General features: G+C 37.5%; 2 protein-coding genes across 2 annotated transcripts in view; both read right to left on the bottom strand.

The window, feature by feature from the left end:
* LOC311294773 (uncharacterized protein) overlaps nucleotides 1-8406 on the bottom strand; it is a gene marked incomplete at both ends in the record, with an annotated part of 25029 nt that extends 16623 nt beyond the window's left edge. The window contains 2 exons of the mRNA XM_084415802.1: nucleotides 7982-8170; nucleotides 8316-8406. Of these exons, the coding sequence (XP_084271928.1) occupies nucleotides 7982-8170; nucleotides 8316-8406 (280 nt within the window). The remainder of the gene's footprint in view (nucleotides 1-7981; nucleotides 8171-8315) is intronic.
* LOC311295887 (uncharacterized protein) overlaps nucleotides 1-15179 on the bottom strand; it is a 515693-nt gene that overhangs the window by 147812 nt on the left and 352702 nt on the right. The gene's annotated exons all lie outside the window — the stretch shown is intronic.

The raw sequence follows: 15179 nt of genomic DNA, 5'->3' as shown, positions 1-15179 counted from the left end.
TTTGTGTGTGTTTTTGTCCACATCAAGATACTGTTAAAAGTAATTTCACTCACATATCACTTGAAGAAATCCATCCTGTCCTTTTACATATCTACAAGAGTGCATTAAAATGATTACTGTAGGCCTATTTGCAACTTAATCATCTTCAATCATTTTTAATTTTGTAGCTGCTGTTCTAATAGTAGCTTGAAATATAATACAGGCCTATTGAAATATTTACAGTTTTATATGTTGCTAGAAAATACTTTTATTTCATCGGACTACACATATATATCTGCATGGCCTTCAAAGAAGGAAGACGCTTTGTGTTCCTATATGTGTAGTTACAACATCTACCAGCAGGGGCGAACAGGCCGTTCAGTACTAACCAGAGGAGAAAACAATACACACGTGAGACACTATTGTGTGTTTTTCATATACTATTAAAAATATCATTAAAAAAAGTGTTATGAATGTCCTTGTATTTTAAAAGCACATTGTAACTGTGAGGAGAACATTTCATGAATCCATCTCTGGAAACAAAGAAGATTGCAATCACCTTCACTATGATAAACATTAAAGACATTTAATCAGAGTTCAGTGAGGAAAATAAAGTCTGTTGATATTTCCTGATCAAACATGCAGATCACTGAATAAAATACTGACAGTTTTCACAGCAGCTTAGTGATGATGATGATCAGATTGAATCTGAATCAATATCAGAAACAGGATTAGGCCTTGATCACATACTGTAACATAGGAATATATTGAACTGTGAATATACTTTCAAAAAATTGAAGTTTCTACATTTCAGTTTTAAGGCCTTTAAAGGGATAGTTCACTTTGAAATTAAATTTTGGTATGTTTTAGCTTACCTCAAGGTCATCCAAGATGTAGGTGTCTTTTTTTCCGCAGTAGTTTCAATTTTGATATGTTTAGGTCAAACCGTTCTTGTCTGTCAGTGATATAATGCAGGTCTATGGTCACCCCCTCAAAACACAAGCACAGAGTCCAAATTAAAACAATTCCCCATCGTCCAAATTAAACAATTCCCGGTCGTAAGTACACATTGATGGCCTAAGACACGAAACGAGCGGTTTGTGTGAGAAAACGAACAGTAGGCTATTTATATAGTTTTTAGCTCTTATACACAGCCACGTCCAAGTGATCTGACGGCGCGGGCGCTTCCTGCTGTGTGACGTGTGCGCAGATATATACACTAGATGTCGCATTAAAGACATTCGTTCCAATGAACTGCCGTAGCCAAGGCGACATCTAGTGTATATATCTATGCACCAGTCTGCGCACACGTCACACACCGGGATGCGCTCGCGCCTTCAGATCACTTGGACGTGGCTGTATATAAGAGCTAAAAACGATATAAATACTGTTCGTTTTCTCACACAAACCGCTCGTTTCGTGTCTTAGGCCATCAATGTGTACTTACGGCCGGGAATTGTTTAATTTGGACGATGGGGAATTGTTTTAATTTGGACTCTGTGCATGCTCTTTGAGGGGGTGACCATAGACCTGCATTAAATGACTGACAGACAAGAACGGTTTGACCTAAAAATATCCAAATTGAAACTACTGCGGAAAAAATACACCTAGATCTTGGATGCCCTTGAGGTAAGCTAAAAACATACCAAAATTTAATTTCAAAGTGAACTATCCCTTTAACACTGTAAAAATAACATGTTGTTTTTCATGTTCAGCCATTAGTTGGCGCTCCAGCAGGGTCTTTAGGAGAGACGTACTGTCTGTACACCATTAAACTTAAAATTACTGTATCTGAAGTTTTTTAAAAATTCTGTTTGATGTATATTGGTCATAAACTGCTGATAAATATGAAATGTCCCATGATGATCAGCTCTCTGTGAGATCTTTGACCTTTTGATCATTAGTCTAAATCATTCACAGTGACATCCAGGATTACAATAAACACAGCTATGTTCTATATTCTTTAAAAATGTTATATATCAACATAATATGACTATGATATATTAATTAGATCTGAATGTCATAGTTCTGTATTAAAAACAAAGTTTCCACTGCACTGGTCAGTTTTCACACTTCATCTCTCACACACACTCGTTCAGATGCAGAAAAGCAGAAGTAACTGCAGCTCTTCAACACTATTAGCTCCTGACAGCTTCAGATTCATGTGTCACTGTTTATTAATGTTTGTTTTATCAGAAGCGCATTAAACCGCAGCGTTTACGGTTAAAGTGTCTCTACACTTATAGTTCTTCACTCTCATCTGCTCTCAGTTGATCACTTGCTTTTATATTTGCACAGAAACGCATGTTTTGTTGATGTAAATCGCTCAGAATGCTGTATTGAACTCTGTTTTACTGTGTCGAGTCGGTTGACTGATGCAGCTGATGCCTGTGGTTTAGTTCAGTGTGGTTTGTGTGCACAGATCTCAACCCAAAGACACAACTGATTCAGGAACAGCTGATAAAAAGACTATAGAGAAACTTGATCTGGCCAAACACCCCTGGATCTCAGGGTTCAACAGAGATGAATGCCCAAATGTGTCAAAATAGTCAAGATGAGAGATAAAGATCAAGCGGAGCAGAGTGGAAAATAAACTGAAGGGACTAAAGTTCACATATCTATTTTTTGCGACCGAGATGCGATTGTGGTCAGATTTTTTTTTTTTCTCAACTACACATGTTGTTATTTCCCTCTTCAGTGGTCAACATCTTCCTAGAACTGTTTTACAGGGTGTTTTCAACAGAAACACTTGCAGCCATGATCAGATTAATGTTTGTCACCTTTTAAAAGACATAAAGTTTAAATATGAATTCACTGAATACACAGTAATTCATTCTTTTTATTGAATAGTAGTATAATAGTATAAGAATAGTATATAGTTTCATGTATTTATATTTCAAGACTAACAGAATAAAGATGTAGAATCAAATAAAGAGTAGAGCTGTATTTGAGATGTCTGCAAAGGTCAAGAATGAGGCAGAAGAATATAAGGGATATATGGCATAAAGTAGGCCTATAACTTTTTAGGAATTTTTATACTAAAATGTCACAGTGAGAGAGAAAGCAGTGAAAAAATACATTAATATTACTAATTGATATAATAATGTTTAACCTTGACCAAATACCACATTTATTAACTCACAAAAATCCTTCACAGAAAGAATTCACTTTTTTTTTAGTCATGTTTATTTCATTTATTACATGCATCTTAAATTAAATTCTGTTAATTTGCAAAAAATGCCTAATATTACCAAATTTTATGATTTTTTTTTTAAATTATGTATTTGTATCAGCTTTAATACATAACAAAAGCAGTTAAATGTCATATTTTATTTAAAATGTAACATTAATGTATTTTATTTTTTATTTAAAATGTACATTAACAGTCTGCAAAGAAGTGGAGAAATATGTTCACTCCACTGAATGTCAAAGATCTTTACATGAATGCAAATTTACATATATAAATAAACTTTTTTTCTCAATATCTGTAATTTTGTTGCTATTTCGATGTGGTAAAACCCCCAAATGTAGCCGAAAGCATCTGGCTCGTGTTTGCATTTTCTTCTGTTACTGGCCATAATTCTAACCTTGAAATCAAAATTCAGAACTAAAACCTAGCGCAGAGGAAGATACGAATCATGTCTTTGATTACGGGTTTGGAACAACATGAGGGTGAGTAATTAATGGCCGATTTTTTGCATTTTTAGGTTAATTAGCCCTTTAAATACACAGGCCAAACAAATAATCTATGAGATAATTGACTAGACAAACCTGAACTGAAACTCAAATGAATCTGTAAGCAAGGAAAAAAACAGGCAGGAACGGAGGAGAAGAGAACCAATTAACAAACCAACACCAATTAAAACACATGCATACTTTCATATGCAAATAACCCCCCATCACAGACCATTTTTGAGATTCGCGTTAAGGGGTGGCCTAACAGTACACGGTCCAACCATTCGGACTGTCTCTGGCACCACACACTTTTAAGAAGTTTTTATTCCTTTACTGCCTGGAAATGATGGCGTTTTTTCTGTCCCTCAAACCCTTACTAGACCTAACAGCCAGGGAACCACATCTTAGTCTGGTCAGACAATATGGCGGTGGTGTCCTACATGAGGACATATGTATATTATACACAAACATTCAAATAAGCAAAGTGATTATTCACAAAGTTACCATAACAGGTTTTAAAGGCCTAAAGTATCACAGTAAAGGTGATGATACACAGGGCTAGCCTGGTCCTACCAGATTGTCGTACATTTCATTTGTACAGAGAGTCTGACCACTCCCCATTGACAAGCGTTAACTTCCTTGTTCCTTGAAGCTTAAAACTATTGGATCTGCCCAGAGCCACTGTGGATCTGCCATAACCAATCGCTAATGTTTGGTCGTGACGTAAACCAAACCCAGACGTACTGAAGGAAAATGAAAACTGAGCGGAAGTACGTAGGAGGGCGGAGCCAGGCTAACACTGGGCAACTTTTTGAGCAATGTTGCCGTCAACAGGCAAGCAACCATAAAATATATTATTATATTATATTAAATATTAAATATATTAGTCACTGGTAAAATATAATATATTGAAATATTTGCAATATATGTTACTTAAATATGTAACTTTATCTAGACTACACGTTTACATTTGAATGGCCATCAAAGAAGGAAGATGCCTTGTGTTATTAGATATGTTTAGTTACAACATCTACCAGCAGGGGCGAACAGGCCGTTCAATACTAACCAGAAGAGAAAACAATACACACCATGAGGCATAAATACACATATATTGTGAAAATCATCAAATTGTTAAAAAGTAAAAGCACATTGTCAGGAGACCATTTCATGAATCAATGATTTCAGTATGATAAATATTAAAGACATTTAATCAGAGTTCAGTGAGGAATTGAGCTGCTGTATAATAAATCTGTATATATTTACTGATCAAACACACTGAAGATCACTGAGTAATATACAGACAGTTTCACAGCAGCTTCTAGTGATGATGATCAGACTGAATCTGAATAAAAATATGATGATGGGGCTGTGATCACATCTATTTTTTTAACAGATTATTGAAATATTAAATATATTTAATATACACTTTCAGTCTTTAGCGCTCCAGCAGGGTCTTTAGGAGAGACGTACTGTCTGTACACCATTAAACTGAGTTCAAATGACTGAATCTGAAGTTCAAAAAATATTCTGTTTCATGTATATTGGTCATAAACTGCTGATAAATATGAAATGTCCCATGATGATCAGCTCTCTGTGAGATCTTTGACCTTTTGACCTTTAGTCTGAATCATTCACAGTGACATCCAGGATCACAATAAACACAGCTATGTTCTAGGCTATATTATTTAAAAATGTTATATATCAACATAATATGACTATGATATATTAAGCAGATCTGAATGTCATTGTTCAGCATTAAAAGCAAAGTTTCCACTGCACTGATCAGTTTCTGCTCTTGTTTTCACACTTCATCTCTCACACACACTCGTTCAGATGCAGAAAAGCAGAAGTAACTGCAGCTCTTCAACACTTTTAGCTCCTGACAGCTTCAGATTCACGTGACACTGTTTATTAATGTTTGTTTTATCAGAAGCGCATTAAACCGCAGTGTTTACGGTTAAAGTGTCTCTACACTTATAGTTCTTCGCTCTCATCAGCTCTCAGTTGATCACTTGCTTTTATATTTGCACAGAAACGCATGTTTTGTTGATGTAAATCGTTCAGAATGCTGTATTGAACTCTGTTTTACTGTAAAGCTGTGGTGAGTCGGTTGACTGATGCAGCTGATGCCTGTGGTTTAGTTCAGTGTGGTTTGTGTGCACAGATCTCAACCCAACGACACAACTGATTCAGGAACAGCAGATAAAAAGACTATGGAGAAACTTGATCAGGCCAAACATCTGTGGATCACGGGGTTCAACAAACATGAATGCCAAAATGTGTTAAAATAGTCATGATGAGAGATAAAGATCAAGCTAAGAGGAGAGTGGAAAATAAACTGAAGGGACTAAAGTTCACACATCTATTTTTTGCGATTGGGTCAGATTTTTTTCTTCTTCTCAGCTTCACACTCAGTTCTGCCTTCACACACAGCATCTTCCTACTGTTTTACAGAGTGTTTTCAAAAGAAACACCCGCAGCCATGATGAGATTAAAGTTTGAATATGAATTCACTGATTAACACAATTCATTCTTTTTATCGAATAGTTTTTTCTAATGGCCTTGTAGTTTCTCTAGTACTTGTTTTAAGTTTCTGAAATATAAATATTTCTGTAAATAAATGCAGAATCCAGAAGCAATAAAGTGATTTTTTTCAGTCGACATGCATTACCTTTTAATAGGAGGATGCAAACTTCTTTAAAAATAAAATGCCCAATGATCTTGCACACTTGACATTGTCATAGGAGTTTCTGCTACAGTTGAAGTACACTCGTCAATTTCAGAAGTACTCATCACTTAGAACTGCTGATACAGAAAAATCATCAGACACCAATGAACATACAGACAAAGTCCGAATTTGTCTTACAAACAGGTACTCTGTCCATCTCAGCTGCACATTCCACAGCATTGCATTTTTAGAGCACTCCTCAGACTCTATCTGTGTCACTTCTGTTGTGGCATTAAGATCGGACACCAATCGAGAGGTTCGATCACTGAGTTTGATCATCTCCGTCACAGGTTAGACAGACAGTGGAATCGTCAACACTATCACCACAATCACTTCCATCATTCCAAGCTGGCACCGGCAGGAAATTGACAGGGATTAATAGATTACGATGTACCGTCTTGGTGTGACCTATCCCTGGATTACTTATCTGGTAAGTGTTCAGAGCACCCCTTTTTCCCACAACAACACACACCACCTTTTCCCATCAGTCAGCTAACTTCTTTTTCCCGAGTTCACCTTTATTCGCAAGGAGTACTCTGTCACCCAACTCAAGAGAATGACCTTTACCCTTTCAATCATAATACTCCACTTGTTTGGCTTGCAATCTTTTAGCATATTCTTGTAAGATTACCATTCCTTCCCTCAAGTCTTTCTCAAAAGACTGAACATAGGCTACTTGTGAAGAAAGAGTATTCAACATATGCGGCCATTTGACTTTAGATCTTGGAGGCAGTGAATTAATCATATCACCCAGGGTACAGTTGAACCTCTCTGTTTGTCCGTTACCCATGGGATGTGTGCGATTTTCCCACACCCAACAATCTCAACAGTTCGACCATAAGGGAGCTTTCAAAGTTTGCACCCCTGTCGGATTGTATTTGTCCCGGAAACAATAAATACAGAAAAACATGTTCCACAAGACACGTGCAACAGCTTCTGCTGCAGTCTGGTTCAGACACACATAAGCACAAGCAAACTTTGTGAAATGGTCAGTGACCATTAACACATCAACCGTTGTTGAAGATTTTATTATTTAGAAAATAAGTAATTTAACTATTTTTTGTACACTATTATTTCCTTTCTGTCTGGGGGTGACTTTTGAATTGACTTTGGAACCTGAGAGCACGAGGTGTTGTTACAGCAGAAAATTCTATTTCAGTAAAGTCACATGGTACAAACTATTTCTCAAAATAATCTATAGAATGCATTACCATACTTGGGAGAAGGATGTAGGTATATACGTTTGCTGGAGGGTCTTTCTGCAGAGGGGCACTCGGCTTTGTTTTGTTAATAAAGTCTAATTTTTCTGGCATCAAATATCTCTGAAGTCATTCCCCTGAAAAGAATTAAACTACAACACCATCTTGTTGTTAAAATCCTCTGCTGACCAAAAGTCAATACACACCTGTGGCGAGCAGGACTTGCAGGTATTTGTTTTATTTATAGTATTAAGGTCTGTTGAATGTTCGCCGGTTCCCGCCTCCTTCTTCCCACAACAACGAACTTACAATACCATTTCAAGAGGGGCAATCGTGTGAATCGACACGAGCGGAGTCCTTGCCTCTGGCTCAGGCCTCTTACTCAAAATGCACCTCTTACACTCATTAACGTATGTCTTAATGTCCTCCTCCATAGACTCCCAGAAGAACTGCTGCCTAGCCAACCACAGAGTGCGATGCTGACCCTGATGACCAGCGTTATCATGCACCCACTTCAGAACAGTACCTCGAAGAGCTGTTGGCACCACAAACTGGTAAGTATTTTTCTTAGACACTGGATTCTTAGAAACTGCGCAAAACACCCAACCTTAAGGTAAGTTTACCCCATTGATAAGTATCTACACAGTTTTTTAGACTCAAACACTTTTCTCTGCGAGACAGATATTTTCCTCTCTCCACAAATAGCTTTACTCTGTCAATTGTAGGATCCTAACCTTGTTTTTCCAGCAATTCATTATGGGTCAGGCTACGGTGCTCACTCTGCTCTGCGTCCGCCAAACTCTCGAAATGCTGCACATACGACATACTTCTAATGGCTGCACCATGCTCCCATGTTTGTGTGCTGGGTACTTGACTGCACATGATTTAAAGACTTAGACGCAAAGACAATGGGCCTTGCCACAGCACATCCATCTTGAACTTGTGACAAAACGGCCACAAGCCCACTAGTGGAGGCATCCACAGACAACAGAAACGGTTTTCGAAAAATCTGGGTGCGTAAGCAAAACCTTGCTTACCAAGTTAGACTTCAAACTCTCCAGGGCTGCTCTGCAGTCATCAGTCCAAGCCGTCGGAGAAAGCGTATGGAGCCAGGGAGCAAGGGCATCCTGCTTTATTATTATTATTTATGAATTTCTTTTAAAAAAAATAAAAATAAAAAAAATAATTCAGTAACATAAGGGCAGATCCTTTGAGCACAGCTGAAGACAGTTACGCTTGAGTGATCAAGAATATTCTAATCTAAAAATAAGATTTCCTTCAATTCCTACGTCCTCTTCCCTTGCAGCCTTCCCTCGCATCCTAAGTGGTGTGGAGCTGAGTCAAATGACTTGGGCAATAATTTTAGGAAGGTGACGATATTCAGTCACAAGGGGGAGCTTAAAGGAGAACTCCTGTCAATTTTAACATTGATATAATTTTTTTGTAAATTTGGAGTGCTGTCAATACAGAGAACAATGACAAAAATCGTTGTTGCCTACACCGTGTTATCCTCTTTTTAAAATTTGCACCCTGTTGACTTCAATGGGGCAAGTTTTAAACCTGCTTTTAGCCTCTTAACATCCTTGATGTGTCATTACAAGTGCACAGGTCATGTGAGTGATTCCTTCAGAGTGATCACGGGTGAATCTGACTGCAGTAGATGTGAAAGATATGAATAAAAATAATGTTGTTTCAGCCAGCGCACATACCTGTATTTTCTTCCTGTTTTCGGTCGAAGCCCATAGTAATCGATTGTCGAGTTCACACGCATAGGTTTAGTTACCTATGATCACGCGCGTGAACTCGACAATCGATTACTATGGACTTCGACCGAAAACAGGAAGAAAATACAGGTATCTGCGCTGGCTGAAATAACATCATATTTATTAATATCTTTCACATCTACTGCAGTCAGATTCACTCGTGTTCACTCTGAAGGAATCACTCACATGACCTGTGCACTTGTAATGACACATCAAGGATGTTAAGAGGCTAAAAGCAGGTTTAAAACTTGCCCCATTAAAGTCAACAGGGTGCAAATTTTAAAAAGAGGATAACACGGTGCGCAACGCGCACCACCGATTTTTGTCGTTGTTCTCTGTATTGACAGCACTCCAAATTTACAAAAAAATGAGCTCAATGTTAAAATTGACCGGAGTTCTCCTTTAAGCAGCATGGGTGACATCACCCTGAAAGCATCCAAAAATATATATTAGTCACTGATAAAATAATAGCCTAATATATTGAAATATTTGCAATTGTATATGTTGCTTGCAAATACTTTAATTTTATCAGACTACACATTTAGGTTTGAATTTTCATCAAAGAAGGAAGATGTCTCATGTTCCCAGATAATACGTGTAGTTACAACATCTACCAGCAGGGGTGAACAGCCCAGGATACAGTACTAACCACACCATGAGCCTGTGAAAATAAATATACTGTGGAAATTCTCAAAATGTAAAAAAAAGTATTATGAATGTCCTTGTATTTTGAAAGCACATTACCACTGGAGGAGACCATTTCATGCATTTATCTCTGTAGACAATAAGGATTTCAATCACCTTCACTATGATAAATATTAAAGGGGGGGTGAAATGCTATTTCATGCATACTGAGTTTTTTACACTGTTAAAGAGTTGGATTCCCATGCTAAACATGGACAAAGTTTCAAAAATTAAATTGTACGTTTGAAGGAGTATTTCTGTGCCAAAAATTGTCCTTCCGGTTTGTCACAAGTTTCGGAAAGTTTTTTTCGAGTATGGGTCTGTGTGACGTCAGATGGGGCGGAATTTCCTTATATGGGTCCTAAGGGCACTTCTGCCGGAAAACCGCGGGCGCGTGCGCACTCGTAGACCAGAGCAAGAGAGTGAAAGCAGTACCTCATCAAAGCGCTCTGCTCGGCTTTTGGAAGTCAGTGTCACCAAAGAAGTGGGTTTTTGGTTGCCAGGGCAAGACAACCCTGCACAGATTCCCAAAGAACCCGGCGTTAAGGAACCAGTGGATTTAGTTTTTTTTTAGAGCATCATCAACGGAGTTGCGTAAGACTGTTTGTTCCCTGCATTTCGACGATGATTGTTTTATAAACAAAGCCCAGATCGACGGATTTGCAGATCGTCTAATGCTTAAGGATCGAGCAGTCACAATGATAAAGGTTCGCGGTCGTGGTTGGAACCGGGCGGTGAGTAAAACTGTTGAACAAATGTCTCTGTGTGTTGTTAGCTCGGCGTGTTAGCACACAGCTTTAGCTTCGCCCACACGGCCCGCCTTCAGCCGCTCGTTTTTTTCCGGAAAGACTCGGTACAGCCTATCTTTCTTTTATAAATATAATAAAACTAAAGACTTGTTGGAGATATGAAAGATGCAATACTACTCTATAGGTACTCAAGATTAACAGGAGATTGAGTGAAAATGAGCATTTCACCCCCCCCTTTAAAGACATTTAATCAGAGTTCAGTGAGGAAATTGAGCTGCTGTATAATAAAGTCTGTTGATATTTTCTGATCAAACACTGAAGATCACTGAATAATATAGCCTACTGACCGTTTTCACTGCAGCTTCTGGTGATGGTGATCAGATTGAATCTGAATCAAAATCACATAACTATATTTGAACAGATTATTAAAATATTTAATATTTAATGTACACATGAAAAAAGAAAAGAGAAGTTTCCACATATTAGTTTTTAAAGCCTTTGACACCATGAACTAACATGTTGTTTTACCATGTTCAGCGCTCCAGCTAAAATGACAACTAGAGTTAAAATGACTAAATCTGGAGATTAAAATTATTCAGACATGTATTTTATTCATTAACCCCTGATAAGAATCAGTTTAATTATCCCATGATGATAAGCTCTCTCTGTGTGACCTTTGACCTTTTGATCTTTAGTCAAAATTAATCACACAATGTCATACACTACAGGATCACAATAAACATGTAAAAAATTCAAAAATTCTAAATGGTTCAAATGGTTCATGCTTAAAACAATAATACTGCAGAAGTGATTAATCAGAATTAATTTTTCTCTGCAGTCAACACAGATGTGCCGATCATGTACAAGGTTTCATTCATTTTCAAGAATGGCGCTGACAATTTCAGAAGAAAAGTTTGATGCCATGACATATACACTCACCTAAAGGATTATTAGGAACACCATACTAATACTGTGTTTGACCCCCTTTCGCCTTCAGAACTGCCTTAATTCTACGTGGCATTGATTCAACAAGGTGCTGAAAGCATTCTTTAGAAATGTTGGCCCATATTGATAGGATAGCATCTTGCAGTTGATGGAGATTTGTGGGATGCACATCCGGGGCACGAAGCTCCCGTTCCACCACATCCCAAAGATGCTCTATTGGGTTGAGATCTGGTGACTGTGGGGGCCATTTTAGTACAGTGAACTCATTGTCATGTTCAAGAAACCAATTTGAAATGATTCGAGCTTTGTGACATGGTGCATTATCCTGCTGGAAGTAGCCATCAGAGGATGGGTACATGGTAGTTATAAAGGGATGGACATGGTCAGAAACAATGCTCAGGTAGGCCGTGGCATTTAAACGATGCCCAATTGGCACTAAGGGGCCTAAAGTGTGCCAAGAAAACATCCCCCACACCATTACACCACCACCACCAGCCTGCACAGTGGTAACAAGGCATGATGGATCCATGTTCTCATTCTGTTTACGCCAAATTCTGACTCTACCATCTGAATGTCTCAACAGAAATCGAGACTCATCAGACCAGGCAACATTTTTCCAGTCTTCAACTGTCCAATTTTGGTGAGCTCGTGCAAATTGTAGCCTCTTTTTCCTATTTGTAGTGGAGATGAGTGGTACCCGGTGGGGTCTTCTGCTGTTGTAGCCCATCCGCCTCAAGGTTGTGCGTGTTGTGGCTTCACAAATGCTTTGCTGCATACCTCGGTTGTAACGAGTGGTTATTTCAGTCAAAGTTGCTCTTCTATCAGCTTGAATCAGTCGGCCCATTCTCCTCTGACCTCTAGCATCAACAAGGCATTTTCGTCCACAGGACTGCCGCATACTGGATGTTTTTCCCTTTTCACACCATTCTTTGTAAACCCTAGAAATGGTTGTGCGTGAAAATCACAGTAACTGAGCAGATTGTGAAATACTCAGACCGGCCCGTCTGGCACCAACAACCATGCTACGCTCAAAATTGCTTAAATCACCTTTTTTTCCCATTCTGACATTCAGTTTGGAGTTCAGGAGATTGTCTTGACCAGGACCACACCCCTAAATGCATTGAAGCAACTGCCATGTGATTGGTTGATTAGATAATTGCATTAATGAGAAATTGAACAGGTGTTCCTAATAATCCTTTAGGTGAGTGTATATATATGTATATACACACACACACACACACACACACACACACACACACATATACATATATATGTGTGTGTGTTCATATATATATATACTGTATATATGTTTTTTTTTTATGTAATGTATCGACATGGTATGATTATGTTATATAAATGTATGTAATGAATGTAAATGTTAAGTATTAAAAACAAAGTTTCCACTGCACTGGTCAGTTTCTGCTCTTGTTTTCACACTTCATCTCTCACACACACGTTCACATGCAGAAAAGCAGAAGTATCTGCAGCTCTTTAACACTTTTAGCTCCTGACAGCTTCAGTTTCGTGAAGGACTGCTTATCAGCATTTATTTTAGCAGAAGTACATTAAACCACAGCATGTTTAGTGTCTCTGCACTTACTGTCCTTTTCTTTCATTTGATCTTCTTAGTTGATCATTTGCTACTATATTTTGCACAAATATGAAAGAATCAATTGTATTGATTGCTGTATTGAACTCATCTGTGGTTATTTTGCTGAAAATCATTTCATGTTGAGTCAGTTGACCGATGCACCTGATGCCTGTGGTTTAGTCTGGTTTGTGTGGACAGATCTGATCCAAATGACACACCAGAATAGGAGTTTAACTGAACAATGGAGAGACTTGATCAGGCCAAACATCTGTGGATCATGCGGTTCAACAGTCATGAATGCAAACGTGCTAAGTGATGAGAGATAAAGATCGAAGTAAGCTCAGGTTGGAATGCAAATTTTGTGTTTATGTGACTGTGGTCATTTTTCTTTTCTTCACAGCTTCTCATATCACACTCAGTGTTACAGTGGACTACAACTTCTAAGAGCTAACAGTGTTTTTAGAAGAATCAACCACAGCCTTGATGAGTTTATTGATTCAATGACAATGTTCAGTCATAGAATATTAAAATATGTAGATTTTTAGAATCGGTTTCTCTCTCTTTCTTCATAGCCCTTATATCAAAAGGACTTGTAGAGTTTTTTTTTTTTTTTTTTTTTTTTTTTTTTTTTGGTGAACACATTTGCTTAATGAATGAATGTAATAAACTTACAAACATGTTGAAAGGACTAGAAGCAAAAATAGATTATTTGTTTCACATAATTATAGTGAGTAGATGTGATTGGCAGCATATTGATTTTGATGGTATAATAGGATACTGTGTGTTGCATCATGAATTAGGGCTCTTCGGTGGCATCAGTTGCATGTTTTCTTTCTTTCTTTCTTTCTTTCTTTCTTTTTTGTCTTTACAGGTGCTACCAATACTATTTTTTTGTTATAGTTCTAATATACAGTCTTTGATCAGTCATGTAGCAAAATTCATTATCAAGACTGCTCATGTAAGGAAATAAAGAGGTAAATCAGCCCTGCACATGATTTTGGCTAAATTCTGGAATTACAATGAGTAATGTTGGATAGTCACTGTAATAGTGGAACAGAGTTACAGTCGATTTATGAACCAAGGGGGCTTGAAGCAAACTGAAAGAGGGGCCCAAACCCAGGCGATACTGTTTGCATCAATGAGATTTAGGGCCATAACATTAGGATGACGAGTATAGCAGTTTGATATGTCAGATCTGGCCCTTTCAAAAAATAACCAATATTTTTCTGGTGTCAAAAACAAGTAAAACTCATCAACAGAAAGTCTTGTCTGGTCCCCAAAACTCTATTCAACCTAGTTTTCTATCAGAGTTTAACTGAGAAAGCCAGAGAACAGCAAGCAGGAGACAGAGTGATGATGATGATAAGAAGGCTAGCAAGTTTATTGAATAATCTTAGTTGTATGCATTTCAGTGCCCAGATTTCATTTGACCAGTACAAATCCAACATTTATTATAACAAAGCAAAAACAATGAAACCTTTAAAACCGTTAAAAAACCTGGAAATGGAGACATTCTCCTTTCTACTCATGTAGACAAACATCTCTTTAAACCACACAATCATAAGATTAAACAACAATATCAAGGAAATAAGTAATATAAAAACATTAAAATGATATAAATAAACAATCTAATAATAAAATTAATATATAATAAATTGTATAAATCAAATGAAAAAAAAAATTAAATGATAATTGGTATAAATCAAGTAACAAATGTATGGTTGCTCTCTTGACACAAACAAACACACAGGTTGCTATTGAGAATACTTAACACCCTTTCCATCCGGTTGTGATTTAATACAAAAGACTGATGTTTGACCTTTAGTCACTCATGTACATTCAAGGTAATCACAAAAGCAACTGACA

This window comes from Rutilus rutilus (assembly GCF_951802725.1).
Source record: "Rutilus rutilus genome assembly, chromosome: 8".
Taxonomy (NCBI): Eukaryota; Metazoa; Chordata; class Actinopteri; order Cypriniformes; family Leuciscidae; genus Rutilus; species Rutilus rutilus.
The sequence above is the reverse complement of the archived record's forward strand: the minus strand, read 5'-3'. Positions and strand labels throughout refer to the sequence as shown.